The 21,498-nt window shown below is 48.8% G+C and overlaps 10 protein-coding genes across 10 annotated transcripts; 4 read left to right on the plus strand and 6 right to left on the minus strand.

Moving 5' to 3' along the window:
- The first annotated feature begins 1,321 nt into the window (after positions 1 to 1,321).
- B0J16DRAFT_330330 (uncharacterized protein) lies at positions 1,322 to 2,824 on the plus strand. Its single transcript, XM_046126450.1, has one exon. The coding sequence runs from the start codon at positions 1,362 to 1,364 to the stop codon at positions 2,703 to 2,705; it is 1,344 nt and encodes a 447-aa protein (XP_045990037.1). The 5' UTR covers positions 1,322 to 1,361; the 3' UTR covers positions 2,706 to 2,824.
- Positions 2,825 to 5,061: 2,237 nt separating this feature from the next.
- Positions 5,062 to 6,075, plus strand: B0J16DRAFT_409922 (uncharacterized protein; the record flags this gene model as incomplete). Its single annotated transcript, XM_046133113.1, has 1 exon — positions 5,062 to 6,075. The coding sequence occupies one exon, from the start codon at positions 5,062 to 5,064 to the stop codon at positions 6,073 to 6,075; it is 1,014 nt and encodes a 337-aa protein (XP_045990038.1).
- A 184-nt stretch (positions 6,076 to 6,259) lies between these two features.
- On the minus strand, positions 6,260 to 6,941 carry B0J16DRAFT_378844 (uncharacterized protein; the record flags this gene model as incomplete). The annotated part of the gene is made up of 3 exons (XM_046130952.1): positions 6,260 to 6,488; positions 6,531 to 6,678; positions 6,728 to 6,941. 3 exons carry the CDS (start codon positions 6,939 to 6,941, stop codon positions 6,260 to 6,262), a joined length of 591 nt encoding a protein of 196 aa, XP_045990039.1.
- A 404-nt stretch (positions 6,942 to 7,345) lies between these two features.
- Positions 7,346 to 8,892, minus strand: B0J16DRAFT_360278 (major facilitator superfamily domain-containing protein; the record flags this gene model as incomplete). The annotated part of the gene is made up of 4 exons (XM_046129688.1): positions 7,346 to 7,639; positions 7,685 to 8,306; positions 8,354 to 8,665; positions 8,709 to 8,892. The coding sequence occupies 4 exons, from the start codon at positions 8,890 to 8,892 to the stop codon at positions 7,354 to 7,356; spliced, it is 1,404 nt and encodes a 467-aa protein (XP_045990040.1). The 3' UTR covers positions 7,346 to 7,353.
- A 498-nt stretch (positions 8,893 to 9,390) lies between these two features.
- Positions 9,391 to 12,365, plus strand: B0J16DRAFT_297909 (uncharacterized protein). The gene is made up of 5 exons (XM_046124477.1): positions 9,391 to 9,739; positions 9,789 to 10,301; positions 10,345 to 11,088; positions 11,132 to 11,205; positions 11,247 to 12,365. The coding sequence occupies exons 1-5, from the start codon at positions 9,522 to 9,524 to the stop codon at positions 11,888 to 11,890; spliced, it is 2,193 nt and encodes a 730-aa protein (XP_045990041.1). The 5' UTR covers positions 9,391 to 9,521; the 3' UTR covers positions 11,891 to 12,365.
- Positions 12,012 to 13,051, minus strand: B0J16DRAFT_378847 (mitochondrial carrier domain-containing protein; the record flags this gene model as incomplete). Its single annotated transcript, XM_046130953.1, has 6 exons — positions 12,012 to 12,291; positions 12,336 to 12,354; positions 12,399 to 12,755; positions 12,798 to 12,890; positions 12,934 to 12,965; positions 13,011 to 13,051. 6 exons carry the CDS (start codon positions 13,049 to 13,051, stop codon positions 12,012 to 12,014), a joined length of 822 nt encoding a protein of 273 aa, XP_045990042.1.
- Positions 13,052 to 13,223: 172 nt separating this feature from the next.
- B0J16DRAFT_367496 (uncharacterized protein) lies at positions 13,224 to 14,259 on the plus strand. The gene is made up of 2 exons (XM_046130138.1): positions 13,224 to 13,449; positions 13,495 to 14,259. The coding sequence occupies exons 1-2, from the start codon at positions 13,264 to 13,266 to the stop codon at positions 14,185 to 14,187; spliced, it is 879 nt and encodes a 292-aa protein (XP_045990043.1). The 5' UTR covers positions 13,224 to 13,263; the 3' UTR covers positions 14,188 to 14,259.
- A 15-nt stretch (positions 14,260 to 14,274) lies between these two features.
- Positions 14,275 to 15,756, minus strand: B0J16DRAFT_392158 (uncharacterized protein; the record flags this gene model as incomplete). The annotated part of the gene is made up of 4 exons (XM_046131982.1): positions 14,275 to 14,687; positions 14,735 to 15,004; positions 15,053 to 15,172; positions 15,217 to 15,756. 4 exons carry the CDS (start codon positions 15,754 to 15,756, stop codon positions 14,301 to 14,303), a joined length of 1,317 nt encoding a protein of 438 aa, XP_045990044.1. The 3' UTR covers positions 14,275 to 14,300.
- Positions 15,757 to 16,235: 479 nt separating this feature from the next.
- On the minus strand, positions 16,236 to 18,300 carry B0J16DRAFT_330334 (uncharacterized protein). The gene is made up of 6 exons (XM_046126451.1): positions 17,568 to 18,300; positions 17,338 to 17,524; positions 16,885 to 17,295; positions 16,725 to 16,842; positions 16,459 to 16,680; positions 16,236 to 16,406 (listed from the first exon to the last, which is right to left on the minus strand). The coding sequence occupies exons 1-6, from the start codon at positions 18,052 to 18,054 to the stop codon at positions 16,272 to 16,274; spliced, it is 1,560 nt and encodes a 519-aa protein (XP_045990045.1). The 5' UTR covers positions 18,055 to 18,300; the 3' UTR covers positions 16,236 to 16,271.
- A 327-nt stretch (positions 18,301 to 18,627) lies between these two features.
- On the minus strand, positions 18,628 to 20,736 carry B0J16DRAFT_360281 (amino acid/polyamine transporter I). The gene is made up of 2 exons (XM_046129689.1): positions 20,229 to 20,736; positions 18,628 to 20,181 (listed from the first exon to the last, which is right to left on the minus strand). The coding sequence occupies exons 1-2, from the start codon at positions 20,308 to 20,310 to the stop codon at positions 18,692 to 18,694; spliced, it is 1,572 nt and encodes a 523-aa protein (XP_045990046.1). The 5' UTR covers positions 20,311 to 20,736; the 3' UTR covers positions 18,628 to 18,691.
- Positions 20,737 to 21,498: the final 762 nt, after the last annotated feature.

Raw genomic sequence — 21,498 nt, forward strand, 5'->3', positions numbered from 1 at the left:
TGTGAAGAAAAACAAAAGCAGAGATCTCCTCTCCTCGGTGCCGAGTTAACTAGGTAGGAATTGTGGGGCTGCCTGTGGTAGGTATTCGAATTGTTTACCTCGCACTGCCAGTGCACTGTCGGCCACCTAGGTATAATTGGACTTTTACTTAAGTTCCTAAGCACGTATGTGCAATCGAGCTTGGGGTTAGTGCTTTGCCAACAAACACTGCTTTTCTGCTCACCCCACTTATTCTTTTGTTCAGACTTCAACTTCCCTAAAAACGTTCTTCCTCCTTCATCTATCATTGAACGATCACCTATCATGAAGTTTTCCGAAGTGCCTTCATTCGACAGAAGGAAGGGACGCTTCCCTGGATCTCTCCCTGAGGATCCGTTGGAGTACCAGGCATGTGAGGACGTTTGGGAGAGCTTTTTGCAAGCTCTACCGCTATGCTCGATCGCTGAAGCCCGCGAGCAGCTCAGGCCCGAGTTCCAGAATATGCTGAAGGGCCATTTTAACGACTTTAAGGACAGACTGAAGGACTGGTTAGAGAACTATCCAGGTGATAAGCGTATTGCGTTGGGCATTGCTATCACTGAGTGGTCTGATCACTGTGATTTGAGTGAACTCTCAGCAGCCCTACAGCGGTCAAACTCTGCCGAGGAGTCTTTTCGCAACAGCGGTTTATAAATAGCTTACGCCGATATGAGGGTGGTGGAGACAGCTTAATACACTACTTTCGAACATCCGAGTCTCCTTGATCACACATGTGTAGTGTGCGTAGTGTATGTATCTATCCCTTAAAGAAGGTAACTGCGGCCCTGCTGTAAACAGGACCTTTAAAGAAGAACTTAGCCGTATTTGTGCACTCCATCGCTTCCATTGCCTGGATGATATCTCTTCCAGGCTAAATAGCCAATATTAGATGTTGGTTGGTGCCAACATACGGATGGGCAAGGTAGCATTACAGGGCCAGGCAGACTTAAAGTAGTTACAACTGCCAAACCAACAAAACGGGGTGTGGTGGGAAACTAATTTTTCCTGGTTTTTAGTCTTTATTACTATCTATCGCATCTTTCTTCTGCTTCTTCCACTTTATTAAGGCTTCGGCGTGATTGATGGAACGTTTGTCCCTGCATATCCATTTAACCTGTTGGTGGTATGATGGTTGCAAAAGTCCCTAACCCCTGCGATTTCCAATGTTTGTTGGTTGAGTGAACAACATCTAGCCCTGTTCCCGCGGTGCCCAGGCAGCAGTGATCCAAAGCACATGATGTCTATTTAAATCACTTGCTAGCCCTGTTTCCAACAGTCCTCCCACTCATCTTTCAATCTAACACTCTGTCCAATCTAAATCCGAGCACAAGCTTTTTTTCTCCATGGCTATCACCATAAGCGCCTTGCCCACCGAAATTCTCGACAAGGTGATTCACCTCGTTGTCGATGGCGAGAATTTGCGGTCCGCCATTATCCCATGCCTGTTCGTCAATCGCAAATGGAAGGATGTGTCACTGGCGATACTCTATGGAGACTTGGTGCTATTCTGCGGCACTCCGTTGAGTCGGTTTCTAGCATGCCATGACCGGCAGGCTATTGCCAATCTGACAAGATCTTTTACCTTCTACCTAAGCCAGGCAGAGGCCCCGGACTCATCTACATACGATCAGGTTCTATTATCAACCAGGCAGTTAATTGAAGACGTTATCCCTTTGATGAATAGTCTCAAGTCATTCTCCCTCAAGCGTCAACATCGCCTACGCAACGTATGGACCACTAAATCAACCATTTCGCTCCTGCTGAACAGCCTCCCTGTAAGCTGCACAAGTCTAGAGCTCGATGCAATCCCTCACGATGGTGACAACCCAACGCATGTGTGCGAGGATTTGCGCCGCTTGCTGCCGCGTATGGAGCACATTCACGTTGATTTAGAACCAATTTGCGATGCAATGCTTGGCACGTGGGACGTCGACGAAACTTTTCATCCCATCAGTCTTCCTCAAATGCAAAGTCTACACATAAGTTGTGCCGGTAATGATATATCTGGAATACGTGGATGTGTGGAGAGACATCAAGAGGCCCGGCCTTTGTCAGTCAGCCATTCAATGGTTCAAGCATTGCAGCAGGTGATGGAGCTTCAAGATACGGCTTCATCGGAAGTCACTATTCTGGGTTCTTCACCGCGAGGGCATGATAACACGGCCTTGTGCTGGACGCTCTTGCGCTGCCACATGAGGAAAGAGCCCCATGGCGTAAGGACAGAAACTTGGGCATATCCAAATTCGTGGTTGCTAGGAGATATCCACAATCCGGCATGGTACATCCGGATGAAGCATGAGGCATACGTGGCTCGGGAGAGAGACAACATCATCGTTGTGGCCGGGGGGCGTCCATGGCGTACGTTGATTACGGGTACAAGACTACCCAAGGGTCTTGTTCGCGGCAAAGAATTTATGCCTGACGATGGCTTATTCGATCACAAAGACTGGACCAAAATGCACCCAAAAAAGCAGCCTTGTCTGATTTTTAATGAAAGGAAAGCGGGAATGAGTCTAATAGAAGCCGAGCTACATGAGGGCTATGAAGAAAGAAGCTTGTTGGAATACACACCAAAGGGATTCGTACGGTACGGCGGGCCTGTATGGCAGAACACGCGGCTGTACGCAGAAGATGACGAGCCGCCAGAGGACTGGGACCCTGATGGTCCAAACGGCGCAGTAGGTTGAATTAAATCTTGTTATTGGGCAGATACAATGTTCTGTATTATTCATGTCTCTGTCTTCCTTTCGCATACCATAGTCTATTCTACTTGCTTGCTAAGACCATATGCCAACAATGAACCCGGCAGACTCGTCACTCAGAGCATTCAAGAAGTACTCGAATCGACTCATGATTGAAAGCGTACAATCCTCTCCACTCCCTCGGCACCCTGTTTCAACTCAACTTTAACCTTTGCGCATTTATCGTCATGCTTTGGGCATGTCTGCTCGAAGATCGGCTGTGGCTCGTTCAGGAAGCAGACATCGGTGAAGCAGTAGAAATCTGAGTTATCCACTCTTTCCACAAACTTCAGGAACCTCCGGCTGCCACCCACACTCAATATGACCGTAGCCAACTGGTCGACAAACTCTTGGCCTTCTCGATCTGCCATTCGCTTTATCTTCAAATCCTTGGCTTCAGAGTACAGTCTGTAGAATAGCTTTCCGAGCTCATTCGACCGTTCAGGCGCTTTCATCGCGTCCTTCAGTTGGACGATTTGTTGAGCTTGCTGTTGCAACCGTTCCTCCAGCGCCTTGTTCTTGTCTGAGAGCTCGGTAGTCTTTGCTGCCTGTAGGTGGAGCTCACCAATCTGCTGGAGTGCAGTTCCATCTCGCTTATAAACGTCCCGAAGCGCTTGCAGCTGGTTGTCGGAAGACGCTTTGCTCGCTTTCAGCGCAGAGACCAGATCATCTCTGACTTTCACACTCTGGCGCAGGTCAGTGAGCGAATCCCTTAAAAGCTCGATCTCTCGGTCTTTGATCGCGAGGGTCATTGCGTGTTCCTGTTGGATCTGTTGGATCGCCCGCGTATTGGACTCGAGGTTCGATGAAATATCTCTCTGGAGACGCTCTAGCTCTTGGTCCTTGGCATCCAGTCGACACTGGTTCGCCTCGCGTAGAGATGATATTTCTCTTTCCTTCGATTCAAGCTGAGTGTTGAAGTCTTTTCGTTGACGCCCAAGCTGGTTCTGTTTGAGTTGTCCTTGGTATTGTTCCTTGATGGCGTCCAGGTTCGCCTTATGTTCGTCTCGGATGCGGGTGATTTCTTCCTCTTTGTCGCGGAGTCGATTCTCGTGGAATGAGCGATTGTTCGCCATCTCGGTTTCCTTGGCTTTCGAAAGCTCTGTTGTATGACGTTCAAGGGTTTGTCCCGTTTTCAAAACCGTTTCTTCAATGCCGCCGACTTGCTTTAGAAGCTCAGTCAAGATCTTGGTGCCGTCTGCTAGCGTCTGCACACCTGTTTCCTGGAATTGAGTGGTGGCCAATTCTATCCTCGATAGCTGCGCGACATCGAATCTAGGTAAGCCATCCAAAGCCGAAGAAAGAGCGTCCCTGGCATCTTGTAGCTCTTGTTTCGTCGCTAAGGGAGTGAGACAGTTCTTGAAGTCGTTAAGGAATTGCCTCCATTTGTCCTCCCACTCGGACTGAGATCTGTCGATAGATTCCGCAATCGAGCCTGTCTGCTGAGCAGCTTCCAGTACCGCGTCGCGAGTCTTGGTTGTTAGAGCAGTGTAGCTCTCGAGTCTCATATGGATTTCGCCAATCTTCCGTAGGATTTCCTTGCCGCTTGAACGGGCCTGAGTCTTTGTTGCATTAGCCAAAGTCTCTGCCTCGTCCAGCGCCACGCTCAATGTGGTCATCTTTTCAACGATCTCGTTTTGAGCTTTCTCGACATTGCTTTCCATGTTCTTTTCCAGATTCTGAATCTGTTCGACGATCCTTCTTATGAGGGCGCTGTTTGGAAGGTCTTGGATGAGCTCCTTCAGCTCTTCGACTTCATGCGCGATCGTCGTGCGGAGCGACTCTCCATCAAACTGCTCGACATTATAGACGACATGCCTACCATCTGGTTCAACATTCGTGATGCGCTTGTCGTGATCTGCCTTCGAAGCTTCTGCTTCCTTCTTGGCAACTTCGAGATTTTCTTGCAACGACTGCACCGCCTGTCTCAAAGAAGCGATCGTCTGTGCATTATTCTCCCCGTTGGAAATCTTATCGATAATAGACCCGAGTGTATCCATGTCCATGTTTCTGATTGCGTTGATGCGGTTGTGTGAGGCTTGGAAGGACGATGCAAGTTTCTTTTGAGAGGTAGATCTTTCAAGGCGTACAGATAAAACAGTTTAGATGGGCCCGCACCATTATCGGTGTTTGTCACTGTCAAGCACTTGCAAGTTTTGGTAATGTTAATAAGCCAATTAAAACACCTCTGCCTACCTTAACCGTTTCTATGGATGACGCCAGGCACCGAATTCTTTTTCCGACCTTCACAAACACAGTTCCGTCTTTTCGTTGCTAAATGAACTCCTCATCCTTTGAGAACATGGATCTTGCTACTATTCTCGACCGGAGATTTAGGGATATCCGGCTCTTGGACAGCGAGAGCGCACGTGCTGACATGATGTATCTGTTGAGATATCAGCTGCCGCCATCTACCTCAGCCGCGGAGGTTGGGTATTATACCAGAGGCTTGGACTGCCTGTTGATTCTCATTCGGCTGTTGAACAGCTTCCTGATTCCTCTCTCTTCCGACAATCATGAGGATGCTGAAGCGGCGAATCCAATGCTCCGTCTAGCCTGGCAAAACATCGCCCGCACCGAGTCCGCAGTTCAGGATTGGATCAAAGTAAAGGCGTTGGTCCTGGAAATGTCCAAGCCACAGAGTGTACGGGATAGCAAACTCACTTTCGAGGGACTTGTTTTCACTCAACTGGTGAAAGACACCTTTTGGTCACGCAAGGAGTTTTTGCTTTTCCGAGGGTTTGCGACTAAGCCCGAGGATGGACAGTATTGGTTTGCAGACAAGACAGCGTTGGCAAACCAGATGGACATTAACACTATCGTGGTCGATGCAAATGAGTACGAAGACCTCTCGTTCGAAAAGTGCGTCGCTAGGAAGTTCGATCTCCATCTCATCGGTGGGGAGTGGAACATCGCTTTGTGTGCGAAGCCATATGTGCTCCGAGTCCGATACACCAGGAACAAGCAACATCCCCCCTCTTTTAAGGAGATCAAGAACATCTGGGTCCCGATCGGTCACTTCGAAGGACATGAGCTGAAGGCAACGGAAAAGCAGGCACTGTATTCTCTGGTTGCGGCAGTGTTCTTGGACACAGATCAGATACATGTGTACGAGCCTATGGGCGAGCAAATCGTATCAGACCTTCGCAATCCCGCCACACGTGGCAAGCCCTGGAGCGTCGAGGACAAAGAAGATGGTTCTTTTATGCTGTTTTATGTCCCTGTCAGTGAGCTCGAATACGGGAACCTGCCTTTGGACACTTTCCCAGAGGTTACCGAACACAGAGGAATGGGTTTCGATATCAACCTCGAGTAACTCTGCACATGTGGGAAGGTCGAGTTGGACTGGCATTTGATACAGTCTTTGATAGAAAAGCAATTGATGAAGAATCTACAAACGAAACAGTTCCTTTCTTATGTGCAAATTATCGTGAATGGTCGTAGCCTGCTGTAACTAATGTCGTCCGAGCTCGAGCGGCTGGGAAAACCAGATCATGTTGCTATTCTAGCGAGGAAATCAAAACCTCATCCAAGTCCCTGTACCGGATCGTGCCATTCTTGAATCCTCGAATTAATCCTCCGACTTTGTGCTGAAGTGGCACGATCTCCCTCAGCTGCAGATACTTTCGTATCATGCGAGCTGTCAAGACAACAGTGCCAAAGCAAGCGCTTATGATCGAGAAAGCTGGATGCGGCACGGCATAGGCGAGAATTAGACAAGAAGCCGTCCTGTAAATGTTAGTGAGGCAAGGTGAATGGTTTTGAACTTACCAAATAGCTAAGTCCGAAGAGACAGACTTCACAGGATGCTGCTCTTGTTTCTGAATCATTTGCAAGATATCTTGGAGCATCGCAAGCTCCCGGGTCGCGCCAGCCCTCAATTCTGTTGTTTTTGGGCTCACCTTTGAGTCACCGTCTTCTGATAAGTTCAGTGTTAGCTACTACAGCAGTAGGGCCGGGTCTCTGACTTTGCGGGTTCAAGGATCTTCTGTTGAGACCAGGAAGGTCGTGATGATGGGTGAAACATTCGAAGTAGCTTCTCAGATAGTTGTTTGCAGCGCGTCTGTGGAATTCGAATTTCTCGTAGAAATCCATATCTTCAAAGTCTGACCCAGAACCCTGTCCTGGATTGACATGTGTTGGCTCGTTTGTTTGCAGTTTTGTTTCCTCTGGTTTGTTCATTTCGGCGGTGAAAGAAGAAAGTGTTCAATGGCATCCCCTAGAAACTACGTTCAGAAATACGAATACTTGAACAAAGGAAAGCTGGTTGGAACCTGTCATTGGTTAAAAAGACAATCAATCTCTTAAAGTCAAGTGTGAATGGCAGTTCCACAACACAATGCAAGTGGCGCTTTTCTAAGCTACCATTGGGGTGTGCAGCAGGGGCATAAGTAACAGAAACGTTGTCCTCTACGGTATAGACTACGATAATAAATTAGTATGAATACCAGTCTAATCTAGCATCGAGTGACTAAATTATTTCTTCTCTTATGCTTTCAGGGGCCAATTATTTCGATGCCCTAGGGCCATAGTGCAAACAGCAATGCCGTGTTGAACGAATATATTAGGGTATCAGTTGATTCTAACAGCTTTCTCATTCCTCCTCCTCTTCTGGTTTATCCAACGCGTTCTCTGCTGGGCGCTCAGGCACTAAGAACACAGCAAACGACGTTGAAGGCAGCGAGATGCAGAACATGGCAAAGGCAACAATAAGATTGGTAAGAGATGGCACCTTGGCTGCACCAACTCCAAAAGCCAAGCACGAGCCAAGAGACTCAAAGGATCGGACAAGGCCGACAGCGAGGGTCAGTGTCTCGACATCTTGGAAGAATGTTCCGATGATCCAGTAAACAAACATGTAGTGAGACTCGTTCATAAATCTGAAAAGTTAGCTTTTATTCTGCAAAGGATCTTGAAAGACGTACCGAAGAAGAACTTGAACAGCGAATCCACGTCCAAAGCCAGGAAGAGCCCAGTCTAGAGTCACAGGAGGGTTGGCATTGCGATACTCCAATTCCATGGCAAACTGCCATCCGAACAACGCAGTCATAGTAATCGCGAGGAAGACCCAAGTAATTCGTGCAAGCTGGGGTCGACTAAAGTACTTGAGATCAAAGAACCATCCCCAAAAGACATTGGCAGCAGTTGCAGCGACACCAGAGGTCAAGGATGCCAAGGCGCGGGACCGAACGGAAAAGTAGTTGACGAGGTAGATTCCAAGGTACGTGCTGTTCCAGTTAAAGCCGACCAACATCGGGATCAGTAGGTAAAACTGCTTGCGTTGGATGAGAGCGCCCCATCGTCGGAATTGTTCCTTGATGCTCTTGTTCGTGTTTGTGTGTGGAAGCTTGGAGCCATCAGATCGGATGACTTTGTGAGGAGGTGAGATCAGGAACGCGAGAGGTAGGCCGAGACATTGGAGGGCGATGAGAACGAGATATGTAGTGTATCCGACGCGACCACGCTTTCCAGAATCGACGTTGAGGGAGAGTTGAATTGAAGAACCGATGAGTTGACCGAGTTCCCGCAGACCGAGCCAGATTCCAGCTACAATAGTGAGTAACAAGAAACATGAGGAGCAAAATCTGACGTACTGAATTTTCCACGGTCCTTGATATCACCATATCCCAAAGCGATGGCACCTTCAGAAGCCCAGAGCGCTGAAGCTCCGATACCGCAGGTAGCACCGCCAAGCAAAACAAACCATTCCACTCCATATCGGTTATTTGTGTAGAGAGCAGCGGAATAAGGAGCGTATCCAAGGGTACCGATAATAAGAACCCATTTTAGACCGATTTTATTGGCAAGGATACTGAAGAGTGAGCATCCAAAGACCATGATACCAAAGGTAAGTGAATTGGCTCCATTGACGAGGTATGGTTCTTGCTGACCACCAGCGCCGGTATCTACAAAAGTTAGAATAATCTTGATATTTTTGGGGTCACATACTGTTGAGAGCATTCCAAATTCCTGGTTGTGTAAAAGAAATCAATCCAACGATGATAACGTTGAACAGAGGACTGCGATACCAGCGTGTAAATCGAGACACAGGCTTGGAGTGCTCTGTAGTCTCCTCGACCGCACCCTTGACAGGTTGCTCTCTATCGCTACTGTTGTCAATAACAGCAGACATTTTGACGGTTACCCTCAATTTACCATTTTACAACTCAACTGCAGAGTTCTTTCTCTTATAACCCTTGATATTATCTATTTGCCTCAATGTTTTCATTGATGGTGTATCAAATGTGGAGGTTCCTTCTCCAACTGTTCCTAATGCGGCTAGAATCGCAAGTTCCCCGACGGTTCAGTTGATGATTATTCCCACTTTTGCTGTTATCCGTCTTTTTCGTGCTCGACAGGGTCGATGGCGACATGATGAAAAGAGCGAGTCAATGCCAATCTAGATATAAGTGCATTCATTAGTTTGGGTCAATAGATTGGAGCTTTATTATGTATAATATCCACGTTAAATACTGTTACCTCCAACCCGCCTTCCCCCGAATTGCTCGTCGGAAGCTTAAAATATGACCAATCATGACCGTTTCCGACGGGCATCCTTGGGCATCCTTCGACCCTGACTCGAACCGGGGACCTGGCAAGTTCTCCGCGTTACAGTCAGTCACTCTTTCCCCCCCGATCTCCTCCTCAACAATCACGTTTCTCCTCTTAAGCATCGCGTGCTTTATTACAGCTTGAAACCCACAGTCCTAATTCTTCGGTTCACAAAACAATCGCCGATATTTGGATCGAAAACACCAATAAATGGCGGGGAATTCGAACTCGGACCTCCAGACTCAAACGTCCCCGCTCCAAGCAGGTGATTCGCCGCGTCCAAGACAAGCAGCTTGTCTCGTGTGTCGTCGATCAAAGATCAAATGCGATTGGAAGGAGAATCAGGAACGATGCAGAAGATGTATCCAGCTTGACTGCGAGTGTGTACGGCCTGCCTATCATCCAGGTCGTCAGAAAGGCATTAAAAAGTGAGCTTCAATTGCACTCAATTGACTGACCTACGGCTAACAATGTTAGTAAACGTACAGGCTTGGACAAAGCGCTGTACCAAATTGACCAAGCCGTCAAACGCGCTCGCTCAACATCGCAAAAGAATGCCGAAGATGATAGGATTCTAACGCATTTGCAAGATTTACTGAGTGGCGCGAATTCTCCTGATGCCCCGCATACTCGATACAGTGCTAGTGGCGATGGTGATGAGGATGCGTACTCGGAGGAGGAAGAGGAGCAGGAGCAGGATCCTGTGGCGATGCCCGAGTTTATCCAACGAACGCAACAGAGTCTTGCGATTGATGATGCGGAAAATCCGTTACAGCTCCTCGCGAGAGCGTCTTACATCCAGCCGTCACCAGAGTCACGACATGGGAACTCACCTATGCAGGCGCATACTGCGAGTACCACTGGTCAAACTGAGGATGAAATCCAGGCCTTCTTTGCGCCGGCGCAGGCACATTTAGATGTTGGATCTGACGTCGACCCTGTGACTCTGGGGCTTGTGTCTGAAGATGAAGCGGATAAACTATTTCACTTGTAAGTGCCAACCTGACTTGCTCGGGATCATACTGACCATCAGTTTTCATCGCAATCTTGCGCATACTCGATGGGGTCTTGACCCGAGGATATATACCGTCGAATTCACTCGCTCGAGATCTGCCTTCCTATACACATCCATCATGGCCGCATCAGCTCTCTTTATGCCATCCGCGGCAGCCCTTTCAAAACGACTCTCGAATCACGTCAGGACCCTCGCCCATAAAGTTGTAGTCAAACGCTACAGGTCTGTTGAGATTGTTCTTGCATTCATGGTAAATATTCCATGGATGTTCCCCGGACAGCATTCTACCGACGATGAAACCTGCACCTACATCTCCATCGCGAACACTGTCGCCACCGATTTATCCCTTCACAAAAGTCTTGTATCGCCGGAAATGCTAGGCTCAGGTTCGGATATCGGCTTAGCGAGAGGTGACTGTCTTGATCCAAGAGCAGCACTAGCAATGGACGGTTTTCCAGAACTTGACCCGTGGTCTGAAAAAGGGCGGCTATTTCTCAGAAACCGGGAACGATGTTGGCTTTCGTTATTTGTGTTGGAAAGAGGAATGTCGCTTGCTCGAGGACGACCATTTTCCGTGCCAATGACACGATCGCTAAAAGACTGTGACAACTGGCACCTGTCTGAATTTGCGGATCCTCTTGATGGACATCTTGTTTCTATGGCTGTTCTGAGACGGAATTTGGACGGATTGTTTGCTGCTGTGAGAGGTCTTTGTGATGGATCACAGATGCCTTCTAGCGACGGTTCATTGATCGCCCAATCGTATGTATTCTACCACTTATCGTTACTAAGCTAACATGTCCAGAATCCAAGGATCCATCGAACGTTTCTTCGATCAGTGGTATACCGATTGGGGCGTCTCTATCGGCAAAGGACCAGGTAAGATACTCGACTCTCTGACGAACCTCACTGACCATTAGACCGCCGTCTCCCTCCATACGTTGAAATTCTCGTCACCCACACCCGTCTTTCCATCTACGGCGGTGTGATAAATCATCCTACAGCTCCTCTCGAAGTCCGTCGTTTCTTCCACACAGCCGGTCTCTCTTCAGCTCTAAACGTCATGCGCGCCGCCATACAAGGAGAATCCCAACTTCAGTCCATGCCAAACAACACCGCGATCATGATTTCCTTTGCGGCTTGTTTCGCTCTGACATTAAGTTCCTACGCAACAGGCGGCTCGGCTTTAGCCCCTAGTGTCAGAAACCTCATCGACGAAACAGCCACTGTTCTCGAAAGAATTGGAAAAGTAACACGGCACCGAAACGGTCTTTCCATCAAATACGGAAAATACCTCAAGCAAATTGTTAGGAGAGCAGCTACCGGAGACGGCATATCTGATCCTAGAATGCCAATTGTTAATGAAGCGCCCATGACGACGCCCACCTTTTTAGACCAGCAAGCTCTATGGCCAGAACCGATACACTTCTCTGCCATGTCAGATGATCAAATCGTCCAAGCTCTGAACCAGCCTGGTAACGATTTCGAGCCTTCATTTGGTGGACTTTCATGGGATGACATGACGAATTTCGAATGGCTTTATTGGCCTGAAGTTGGTATATAACATAAAATCAACGAAGCGTTTCCTGTTCCTGTTTCTCCAATCCACCTAGCCAGTCAAAAGCAGTAATCTGTCGCAATTTCTCCATGAATACAAATGTCAAAACAGTATGAGGTCTAGAGAGTTAGCTTGGTTGTGTATGGGAGTAGGTAACGTACGTGAGTCTTAACCAAGCGGGTGTCCAGCCTCTCATGAGAAATCGAGGACCTTCTTCGCGAAGACCGGTGCTGAGTACTTGAGCTAGACCTTCCTTACCGGCGTTGGACTGCATGCGGCTTTTCAAGACATCCGCTGGGGCACAAATGGTTGTGGCCATTGTTCCGGCTGCTAGGGAAGAGATGGCATGGGTCTTTGTGTCGTCTTTGAAGTTGTTGGCAAGAAGATATTGTTTGGCCGAAGCATATCTAATTTGTTAGTCAAGTCACCACTATCTTTCCAATAAACTTACGTAGCAATTTGAGAAACGTCTGTAACTGTTAGCAAAATCACAAACAGAATCTGCTGCACTCACTCATCAAAGCACTCCTCGCGATATTAGGAGCAAGACCCTTCCAGAACGCCATCATGCCCTCCTCACTATAAACTCTCGCCAAAGCATCCAAAGCATGGTTATATCCGAATTGCTGAGCAGGAGCTTTGGCACCATCTGCACACATACGGACGAGAACAACTTCAGCTGGGTTACCAACTAGACCAGCAACACCACCTGCGACACCTGCACAGGCGATGTTCTGTGTCACTGATAGCTGTTTGCCTGTATGTTCTCTAACTTTGTCTGAGAAGTAGGTGTGGAAGCCAAAGCGAGCGGTTGAGTATGTTCCTTGGCGGAGGATGGATGCTGATAGACCAGTCCATAGAGATGGGATGCCTATAGTTGTTAGAGTTGTCATGATGAGATTGGAGAACATACCATCTCGTGCAGCGAATCGGTACAAGACATTAAGCATAGAACTATTGGACTTTAGGACCTGCATTCGATATTTCGTTTGATCCAAAGGATGTGCTGTAGTTGTTAGTAAGGTCGTGCTTGTAAGTGGTAAACATACTGAAGCAAACAGCCATGCAGGCTGCAGCACCGCTACAAACTGTCAGTCATATCCACAAACAGCAGAGACGTACATACCCAAGCCAAAAAGGCTCCTTGATTTTCTTATCAGAACCCATATTAACAAACTTGCCCTTCCTCTCCTCCTCACTTACACGCTCATGTTTTGTACACTCTTGATCTCATCGGCATCCAAATCTACCTCCGACGTCGTCCCTCATTCTGAACCCCGGAAACAGTGGGTCTCTCCCTCGGTCTCCAGATCCACCTCCGACAATCAATCGTCATCGTCTCAAAACCGCGACACATCCTCGGCTTCTTTGTAGCTGCAATGTCAAACAACGAAAATAAACCCGACATGTCGAAACTTTCTGCACCGCTGAAAGCTCTTATTAACGCGCCTTTTGCGCGTCCCGGACCAAGACCTGCGCCTGCGCAAGTTCAGGAATTGTTTGAAGCGATTGCGAATGATGCAGCGATTAGGAACCTCGGCCCAAAGTCCTGGTTGACTGTTTCGGTATGAAGATCAGTTGTGCGCCATGTGCTGTGCTGACGATTATAGGCCGCTGCTACATTTACTCTCAATTCGCCCGATTCCCTTCCCGTTCTTCACCAAGTCGCATCATCGAAGGACCCCAATTCCGCCGTCCAGAATGCCGAGTTCATTCGAGAAGTTGGCCTAAAGTGTATCAGCTTCAATGGCATTCCTCGAACGATCAACTCCCTCAACGCTTTCCACGCATCGCTTCCCGAAGATGTAGCATCGAAACTTAGCACAAAAGCAAGCCGACAACCGACGTCGCAAAATATTGACGAAGCATTGGCCCGCGGCCGAGGGTTATGGGATTCCATCTATAGACCATACGAAGATAAGCTATTCGAGAAGCTCGCCCTCGCGCATCCCGATTTGCCTGTGTATATCCTTAGCAGCCACTACTCCGCTCTCCTCTCCGATCCTCCTGCCTCCGAGCGCGATACACTTGCCAGTCTCGGTCGAATCCATACTTCCATGATTGCCATCTCTTGTCTACGAGCGCAAACTGGTGTTGGACCTCAAGTGCTGTCGCATGTATTTGGTCTGCGAAAGGCACTTGAGGATGGAACGTATAAGAACGATAAGGATGGCGAGACGGAGGAGAGCGTCAAGTACTTGGCTAGTGATGAGGGTGGACATTGGCTCCTGAATACCGTGGATAAGATTGTTGAAGCTATTGGAGGAAGTAGCTTTGCGCCAGGTCGGGAATCGAAGATCTAATAGTCTATGTATAATTGATCAAGCGTTATCTGTGATAAATCGTGCTTGCGCATAGTGACCTGGAATCTCGCGCTATCCCACCACCTCCGTAATCCCACAAGTATATACAAGAACTAAGTTTGCCCTTGGAAAAGAGCAGGTCCCTCGCCATCAAAGAAAGTCTCATCCAACAGTGAAAGCAACACCTTTTGTCCAGCCCACTGCTCCTCAACATTGGGTCTAATCTGGTTGGGGGGGAGCACAAATCCCGTCTCGCCAGTGTCCCTCAACTCAATGGTGTACGAGAACTTGGCTTGTCCCACGCTGTACACGTGGTCGGGCGCCGCACCAGTAGTAACATATAACACGGCGCCACTGGGTCCGAAGGTATATGTTGTCTTATCGTCGGAGCTATCGCGGATGGCAGTGCTCACAAGGGCAGCAGCCTTTGTCCATTTGCCAAGCTCGGGCGCGTAGAGGTCTTCCTTGTAGCCAAAGGGAGAGAGGATGTATTGACCATACTAAATCTGTTAGCGGTGGACAATTGATCACAAGCACCAGTACTCACGCTGTGGAAGTCGATGTAGAGAGAGATACCGACGGTATCTCTCAATTGCCGAACAAATTTGTCCAATCCAGCATTCTCGGGACTATCAGCAGGCTTCTCGCCACGGTAGGTCTGCGAGCAAGGATTGGTTGAGGCGCCTCTCTTGTTCGAGTCCCAGCCAAACTCCCAGTTGCGATTGATGTCGCGACCGAAGCATGTCTGGTTGGGTGCTGAAGAAGGAGGAGGTTGACGGTTCTTTCGCCAGAGACGATCAGATTTGGTAGTGTAGACCTGATCATGTTAGCCAGAAGAACAATACTGGAAGGAAAGGCGACTTACAAATCCGTCGGGGTTGACAACGGGAAAGATGTAAAAGTCGTATTTGTTCAAAATGGTCTGAACTTCTTCGTCCCCGCCCTTGAAGCCCTTGATGAGCTGAAGAGTGATGTATTCAACAGTCTAAAAATTAGCACTGAGCAACTCTCAATTGGGGATAAACTCACCGGCGCAGAGATCCATTCTCGGGCATGGACAGTTCCATGGTAAAGCACAGCAGGCTTTCCAGGTCCATCCTCACCATAAAGGTGAAGACCATAAATACTTCTGTTCTCATACGACTTTCCAGAAGAAATCAACTTCGAGTTATTAGGAAACTGCGCATGCAAGTCCCTAAAGTAATCGACGTGATCCTCATACTGGTGGAACTCATCGTACCAAGACTCATCATCCGCTTGACGCTTCCACTTCTTGGAGGATGGGCTTTCGCTAACGATGGAACCGCCCAAGTTCTCGTGCAGAGTGGTAAAGTCAAGGTTCAGACTCTTAAAAGCAGCGACGTCATTGGGCGCGACGACAATGTCAGCGTGTTGGTCGCCGTGCTCCCACTCGTCAAAGGTAACGGGGGAAAGCTTCTCTTTGATGTCTGCTTTGCCGTGGGTATTTACGCGGAAGACTTTGTACCCATCGTAAGTCTGAGTGTCAGCCTTGGGAGCAGCAATTGCTCCAAGGGCGAGAGTGAGGAGGGAAAAGACGGAGGACCTCATTTCGATGGATGAGTTGGCAATTGAGTTATGAGTGTACTGCAGGCTCTTATATACACCACTGCTTGGCAGATATCCTTGCTTGCCAGGTGGGTAACAGAAGAATTATCCTCTGAAACTTAGACTGCTAAAATAAAGTAACCTAAAGGTTAGCCTAAGCTTGCATAAAGTAACCGAATTATTTCGTCTCTTATGCTCTTACCGGCCAATTCTTCTAACACCCTGGCGTTTGCATATATTGACAGAACTTTTGGTGGCAGAACTTTTGATAACAGTAGACGATCATTTCCAGTCACACCATACCAGCATTGAGATCGTCGACCTTCCACATCTGTTCTGGTGTGCATCTTTTATTCGTGCTTATTTGCACGCCGAGCAAACGGTCCCCGATCTACCCAGTACCTTAATTAAAGCCTAACTCTAATTGATCGTCCCCCGCGGTGGGGATATTGCAGAACGACAGGTATCGATGACGAATGATGCAGGAAAAGTCTTGGAATTATGTGGTCTACTTGGTATCACTCCATCTGCTTCAATTCCCTCGCTTCTGAGAAATCAGCGTCCGTCTTGCTTCTAACCTCCTCGACGCTCACGCCCGGCGCAAGCTCTGTCAAAGTTAAAGTACCCTGCTCTCGATCTACTTCAAACACGCACTAATTAAATGTTAGCTTTGTGATTGTCACAGGTGAAAAGTATAAAACTTACGAGATCGGTAATGATGGTGCTAACTACACGTGCGCCCGTTAGAGGCAACGTGCATTGCTGCTTAATCTTGGATGATCCATCCTTGGCGCAGTGCTCGGTTGCAACGACAATCTTGGTGTTGTCGGGGTTGGCTACCAGATCCATTGCGCCTCCCATACCCTTGAACACCTTTCCAGGAATCATGTAATTGGCCAGATCACCGACTGCGCTGACTTGAAGGGCCTGTAATTGTCAGCAATGAAGTGCAGAGGAATTGCGCAACTTACACCAAGAATTGAGACATCGACGTGTCCACCCCGAATCATACCGAATGATTCGGCCGAGTCAAAGACGGATGCTCCGGGAACGAGTGTCACTGTTTCCTTACCGGCGTTGATGATATCACTGACTTGTTAGCGGAGCCTCAAAAGAGGACGGTCAACTTACGCATCAACCTCGTCCTTTGTAGGATAAGCACCCATTCCGAGGATACCATTCTCAGACTGAATATGCACAGTCGAGTCCGGAGGCAGGAAAGAAACGGCCAGCGTTGGAATTCCCACTCCCAGATTGACATAGTAACCCGCCTTGAGCTCCTTTGAAGCTCGTCTCGCGATACGGTTTCGTCGCTCTTGAGCTTCATTCGCAGCCTTTGGTGGGCCATCCTCTCCCTCCTCTCTCAACTTGAGCACCTCAATATTCTTTTCGGCGGTAGCGGGAACGATTCGGTCGACAAAGATACCGGGAAGGTTAACATCGTTGGGGTCGATTTCGCCAACTTCGACAATGTTCTCGGCTTCGACGATGGTGAGCTTCGCGGCCTTGGCCATGAGGGGTCCGAATGACTTTGTCGCATATCTGATCTGTTAGCTGAGTTTGCAATTGGGATGTCGCACATACCGGAAGACACAATTTCCGTCCTTGTCGGCCTTCCATGCGCGCATGATCGCGACGTCGCCTTCAATAGCGTGCTCCATGAGGAACGTTCGACCATTGAACTCGCGGGTCTCTCGCCTTCGGCCTTTTTCGACGACAGCGCCAGACTTGTCTAGTCGCACGGGAATTTCGCCATCTTGCAAAAGGGTGTCTAACTTGTTAGTTTGGTCATGATGTTTTGGTAGACGACTTACGAGCTGCTGTTGGTGTAAAGAATGCAGGAATGCCAGCACCGGCCGCTCGAATGCGCTCGGCCAATGTGCCTTGCGGACAAAGCTCAATTGCCAATTCACCAGTCAGGTACTTCTTCTCCAACACCTTGTTGTTACCAAGGTAAGACAAGATCAAGCGATCGACCTGGCCAGCGCTTGTAAGAACTGCCAAGCCACCCTTGCCTTCCACTCCTGCGTTGTTCGACACAGCTGTCAAAGAATTGAGAGAGTCGCGACCTCTTCGGTGAATCGCATTGATCAGTGTATCTGCCACACCACAAAGACCAAATCCAGAACTCAACAGTGTTGAACCACTCTTGATATCCGCAACCGCAGCATCCGCATCCTTGAACAGCTTGGACTGTCCTCGTACTGACAGCGCTGCTCTTGTTGTGCTGAATTGACGGCTTGTGAAGCTGCTTCCCCAGTTCATGGGTCGCGCCCGTTGGAATCTTAATAGCCTCGACATTATTGCTGTATTCTGTGGTTTGTTGCCGCTGTCATGATGAACGGCTCATGATAGCTTAAAGAGTAATTCACGGGCATAATAGTAGGTCCGATCGGCGGCAAAAGTAGCTCCGCAAGGACGTCATTTTCGGTGGAAGAACTGGCACCGACCCGCTCGATCCGTTGGACCCTGAAGATGAAGGTGCTGTACGAAAAGAGAATGAGAGCTGGACGTGACTGGATGATATTCTCCGTTGATCGTGCCGCGGTTAACTTACTTGTGTTTGAGCTTGTGAATCGTCGCGTTTCAAAGACTTGGGAAACTGTCGGATTATAATTAACCCTGGTTTATCCGATGGCAGAGTACGTACATCACAAGAGGATATTGCCTTCAATGGATCGTGAAGTCATGGACAAGCTCGAGTGGAACTTGATGCTTTGCCATCTAACTGTGGAAATGTGGAACACGAACGATCCGTCTTAGTCAAGTGATATTCTGTCCATGCGGGTCAATTGACACCTGTCAAACATGCATAACCACTGTCATAAGTACATCACAGTTGCAGAAATGGAACATATAATTATTCGTAACAATGTTGAATGTTAATATTAGGTATCTAATGACTGACGCTGTTAAAACTCAAAAACACGTAAGACCTCTAGTTAAGGGGCACCCGACGGAAGCGGTTGGACTCCCATCCATCAATCTCATCAACATGAGTCTCGCGGATAAGCTTGTAACCACCAATCTTGGGAAGAATGACAGCCCAGACAAGCCAGTAGACAGCACCGGCAGCAAGGATACCAATACCGACAACGCAGTGGATGTAGTAAGGCATGCTCTTGTACTGGTTCTGGCTGGGATCATCGGGAGCGATGAAAGGAGCAATCACGAGGTACATGTTGCTGAGAAGGAAGAAGATGGTGACAGGCAGAGTAGCCTTGATGGGAGCGTTCCACTTGTACGCCTCGCGGTGGAGGTATAGGTGAACGAGACCACCCGCAACGAAGGTGTTGACGATGGCGAGGGGGTATGAGATGAGGTTGAGGATAAAGTTGTAAGCATCACCAGGAGGAGGAGCAAGGATGACGATGACGCAGATAACCCAGTGCTCAAAGAGACCAGCCAGAGGAGCGTTGAAAGGTCGGTTGCTGGCCCAGAGTTTAGAGAAAGGCAGGATACCCTCACGGCCAAGCTCTTGGACAAGACGACCCTGGGAGAAGATGACACTCAGGACGTTGCCGAAAGCAGACAGGGCGACAAAGACAGACATGGCGCGCTCGGCAGCAGGACCCATGACGTTGCGGAAGAGAGAGGCAGCGACAAGACGCTCGGAGGCGATGATCTCGGCCTTGGGGACGGCAGCGAAGTAGGCGATGTTGACAAGGATGTAAATGATGGACACTGAGATGATGGCAGTGGGAGCAGCAATCTTGAGGGTGCGAACAGGGTTGCGAGTCTCGCTGAGCGCATAGTTGGCGTTGCTGTAACCGACGAAACTCCAGATGACATTGTACAGGGCAGTAACAACACCGTAAGCGCTACCAGTGGTGCCCTCGAACGCGCGGCTCAGGTTGTCAGGCTTCTCATCAATCTTGAGGTGACCGCCCAGAGCGACGAAACCGCAGATGATCATGATGAAGACAATGGCCAGCTTGATGAAGCCGAGGGCGTTTTGAAGACGAAGACCCCACTTGAGAGCGCAGCCGTGGATGAGGAAAGCAGTGGTAATGCAAGCCAGACCAATAGCACGCTGGTTCCATCGATCGACCTCCTTGTTGGCAGCGTGGAGGATGTACTCTCCAAAAACGACCGAGTTACCGGAAGCCCAACCCATGAGAAGAACATAAGAAGCGTACATGCCGGTAACGAGGAACTTGGGCTTGCGGTAGATGAATTCGAGGTAGTTCTTCTCACCACCGTTCTTGGGGATACCGGTTCCCCATTCAAGGTAGACGGCTGTACCGGCGGCGGCGATGAGGGATCCAACGACCCAGATCATAAGAGCCAGACCAGGACTTCCCAGGAGGGCGAGGATGGATCCGGGAGTCGCAAAGATACCGGTACCGATGACTCGGTTGAAGATGAGCATAGATGCGCTCAGGACACCGATCTGGCGCTTGTTGTCGGCGGCATGTTGAAGGCGACCTGTTCAAGTTAGCAGAGTCCAACCAATGTAAAGCTTTGCGACATACCCTCTTCTGTGTCAGAGCCAGACCCAACATAGTTGGTCTTGTTGGCACTGGGCTCGAGACCCTTGGAATCGTCGTTGCTCATGATGACAAGACTGTAAATGTGGCAGTCTACAAAGGATACTGAACTCGATTGACTGGAGAAGTGAAGTACTGAGAAGGGGACGCGCCTCCTTTAATAAAGAGAGGATCCCATACCAAGGAGTCAGTACCCCGTCTCTATCCATCCCCATGGGAAGGCAAAATTGGGAAAACTCGTTGTATCCACACCACAGCGGAGCCTCTTGATCCTCAAAAGTCTAGAAGGCGACCAGAAAAAGACAAGCCCGATACAAGGTATCAATTAGAGTAGGAACGGTTCGGCCTGAATCGTGCCATTTTGGGTGAAGCAGCGAATAAGAATGCGACGGTTTGACGGGGTGTTGATAGTGTTCCTGGTTGAGAGGTTTGGCTGGAGGTTGCCGTCGGTCTTGGAAGGCAAGCTAATGTGTCATGAAAATCTCTGCAGTTGAAGCTTTTGGGGACTTAAATCGACTAGGACGATGACGCGATCTTGGGTGATCGCACGCTTATTTGCTTAAAACCAATAGCGACTGTCAAAAATGCAGAATCTATCCACTCTAGGTATTTTAACGGCATGGATGGCAGGAGTCTCCCCGGGCATTGGCCGGTTTAGTGTAGGGACCCGGCCTCGTGGGCTCCGATTCAATTTAACCTCACTTCTTTTGATGGGTTTGGGTTGGATTTGAGGCTCGTTTTGGGAGGTCCATTTTATTAACTACCTGCTATTCTTGGGATGCGATTGATCTGACATGTTGTTTTTTGTAACAACTCCCCGTGGATCCTCGTTTTCGGATGTCCGGCCGGGTGGGACGTGGCATGCTAGGATGGCCTGCGAGGTTGTTGGTGATGCTTGTAATCACAACATCAACATCAAACGCAACTTCCAATTCTGGTGTTTCGACAGTGTGGTCGGGTCACCAGGTGCCATGTTAGATGATGTGATATGTCTAACTGCTTCCTCATTCACACTTCCAGAGCTCACACTCCCAAGGGTGTCCCGACGCTTAATGGACGACAGGGTGTTGTATAGCTCAGCACACCTGAAGGAACAATCTCACCACCATCAACATGATCATCCCTTTTTCTCATAGGGCTGTACTCCCCGAAGATCCCTGATCAAGGCATCTCCCCGATGCTACTGCATGCAGCCCGCGGGATAGAGCGTGGGATAAAATGTGGGAAGATATCGCCATACTTGTCTCTCACCACG

Source organism: Fusarium flagelliforme (genome assembly GCF_020744385.1).
Source record: "Fusarium flagelliforme strain FIESC 12 MPI-CAGE-AA-0113 chromosome Unknown B0J16scaffold_1, whole genome shotgun sequence".
In the NCBI taxonomy this organism is placed as follows: Eukaryota; Fungi; Ascomycota; class Sordariomycetes; order Hypocreales; family Nectriaceae; genus Fusarium; species Fusarium flagelliforme.

Excerpts from the sequence above, each read along its gene's own strand:
- B0J16DRAFT_297909 (XM_046124477.1), top strand. The coding sequence starts at position 9,522 with ATGGCGGGGAATTCGAACTCGGACCTCCAGACTCAAACGTCCCCGCTC. Across the intron at positions 10,302-10,344 it reads GCGGATAAACTATTTCACTT|TTTTCATCGCAATCTTGCGC; the intron begins GTAAGTGCCAAC and ends ACTGACCATCAG. Across the intron at positions 11,206-11,246 it reads CTCTATCGGCAAAGGACCAG|ACCGCCGTCTCCCTCCATAC; the intron begins GTAAGATACTCG and ends ACTGACCATTAG.
- B0J16DRAFT_360281 (XM_046129689.1), bottom strand. The coding sequence starts at position 20,310 with ATGAGCAACGACGATTCCAAGGGTCTCGAGCCCAGTGCCAACAAGACC. Across the intron at positions 20,182-20,228 it reads TGGCTCTGACACAGAAGAGG|GTCGCCTTCAACATGCCGCC; the intron begins GTATGTCGCAAA and ends TAACTTGAACAG.
- B0J16DRAFT_367496 (XM_046130138.1), top strand. The coding sequence starts at position 13,264 with ATGTCAAACAACGAAAATAAACCCGACATGTCGAAACTTTCTGCACCG. Across the intron at positions 13,450-13,494 it reads AGTCCTGGTTGACTGTTTCG|GCCGCTGCTACATTTACTCT; the intron begins GTATGAAGATCA and ends TGACGATTATAG.
- B0J16DRAFT_330334 (XM_046126451.1), bottom strand. The coding sequence starts at position 18,054 with ATGTCGAGGCTATTAAGATTCCAACGGGCGCGACCCATGAACTGGGGA. Across the intron at positions 17,525-17,567 it reads CTTTACACCAACAGCAGCTC|ACACCCTTTTGCAAGATGGC; the intron begins GTAAGTCGTCTA and ends CTAACAAGTTAG. Across the intron at positions 16,843-16,884 it reads ACAAAGGACGAGGTTGATGC|TGATATCATCAACGCCGGTA; the intron begins GTAAGTTGACCG and ends CTAACAAGTCAG.
- B0J16DRAFT_330330 (XM_046126450.1), top strand. The coding sequence starts at position 1,362 with ATGGCTATCACCATAAGCGCCTTGCCCACCGAAATTCTCGACAAGGTG.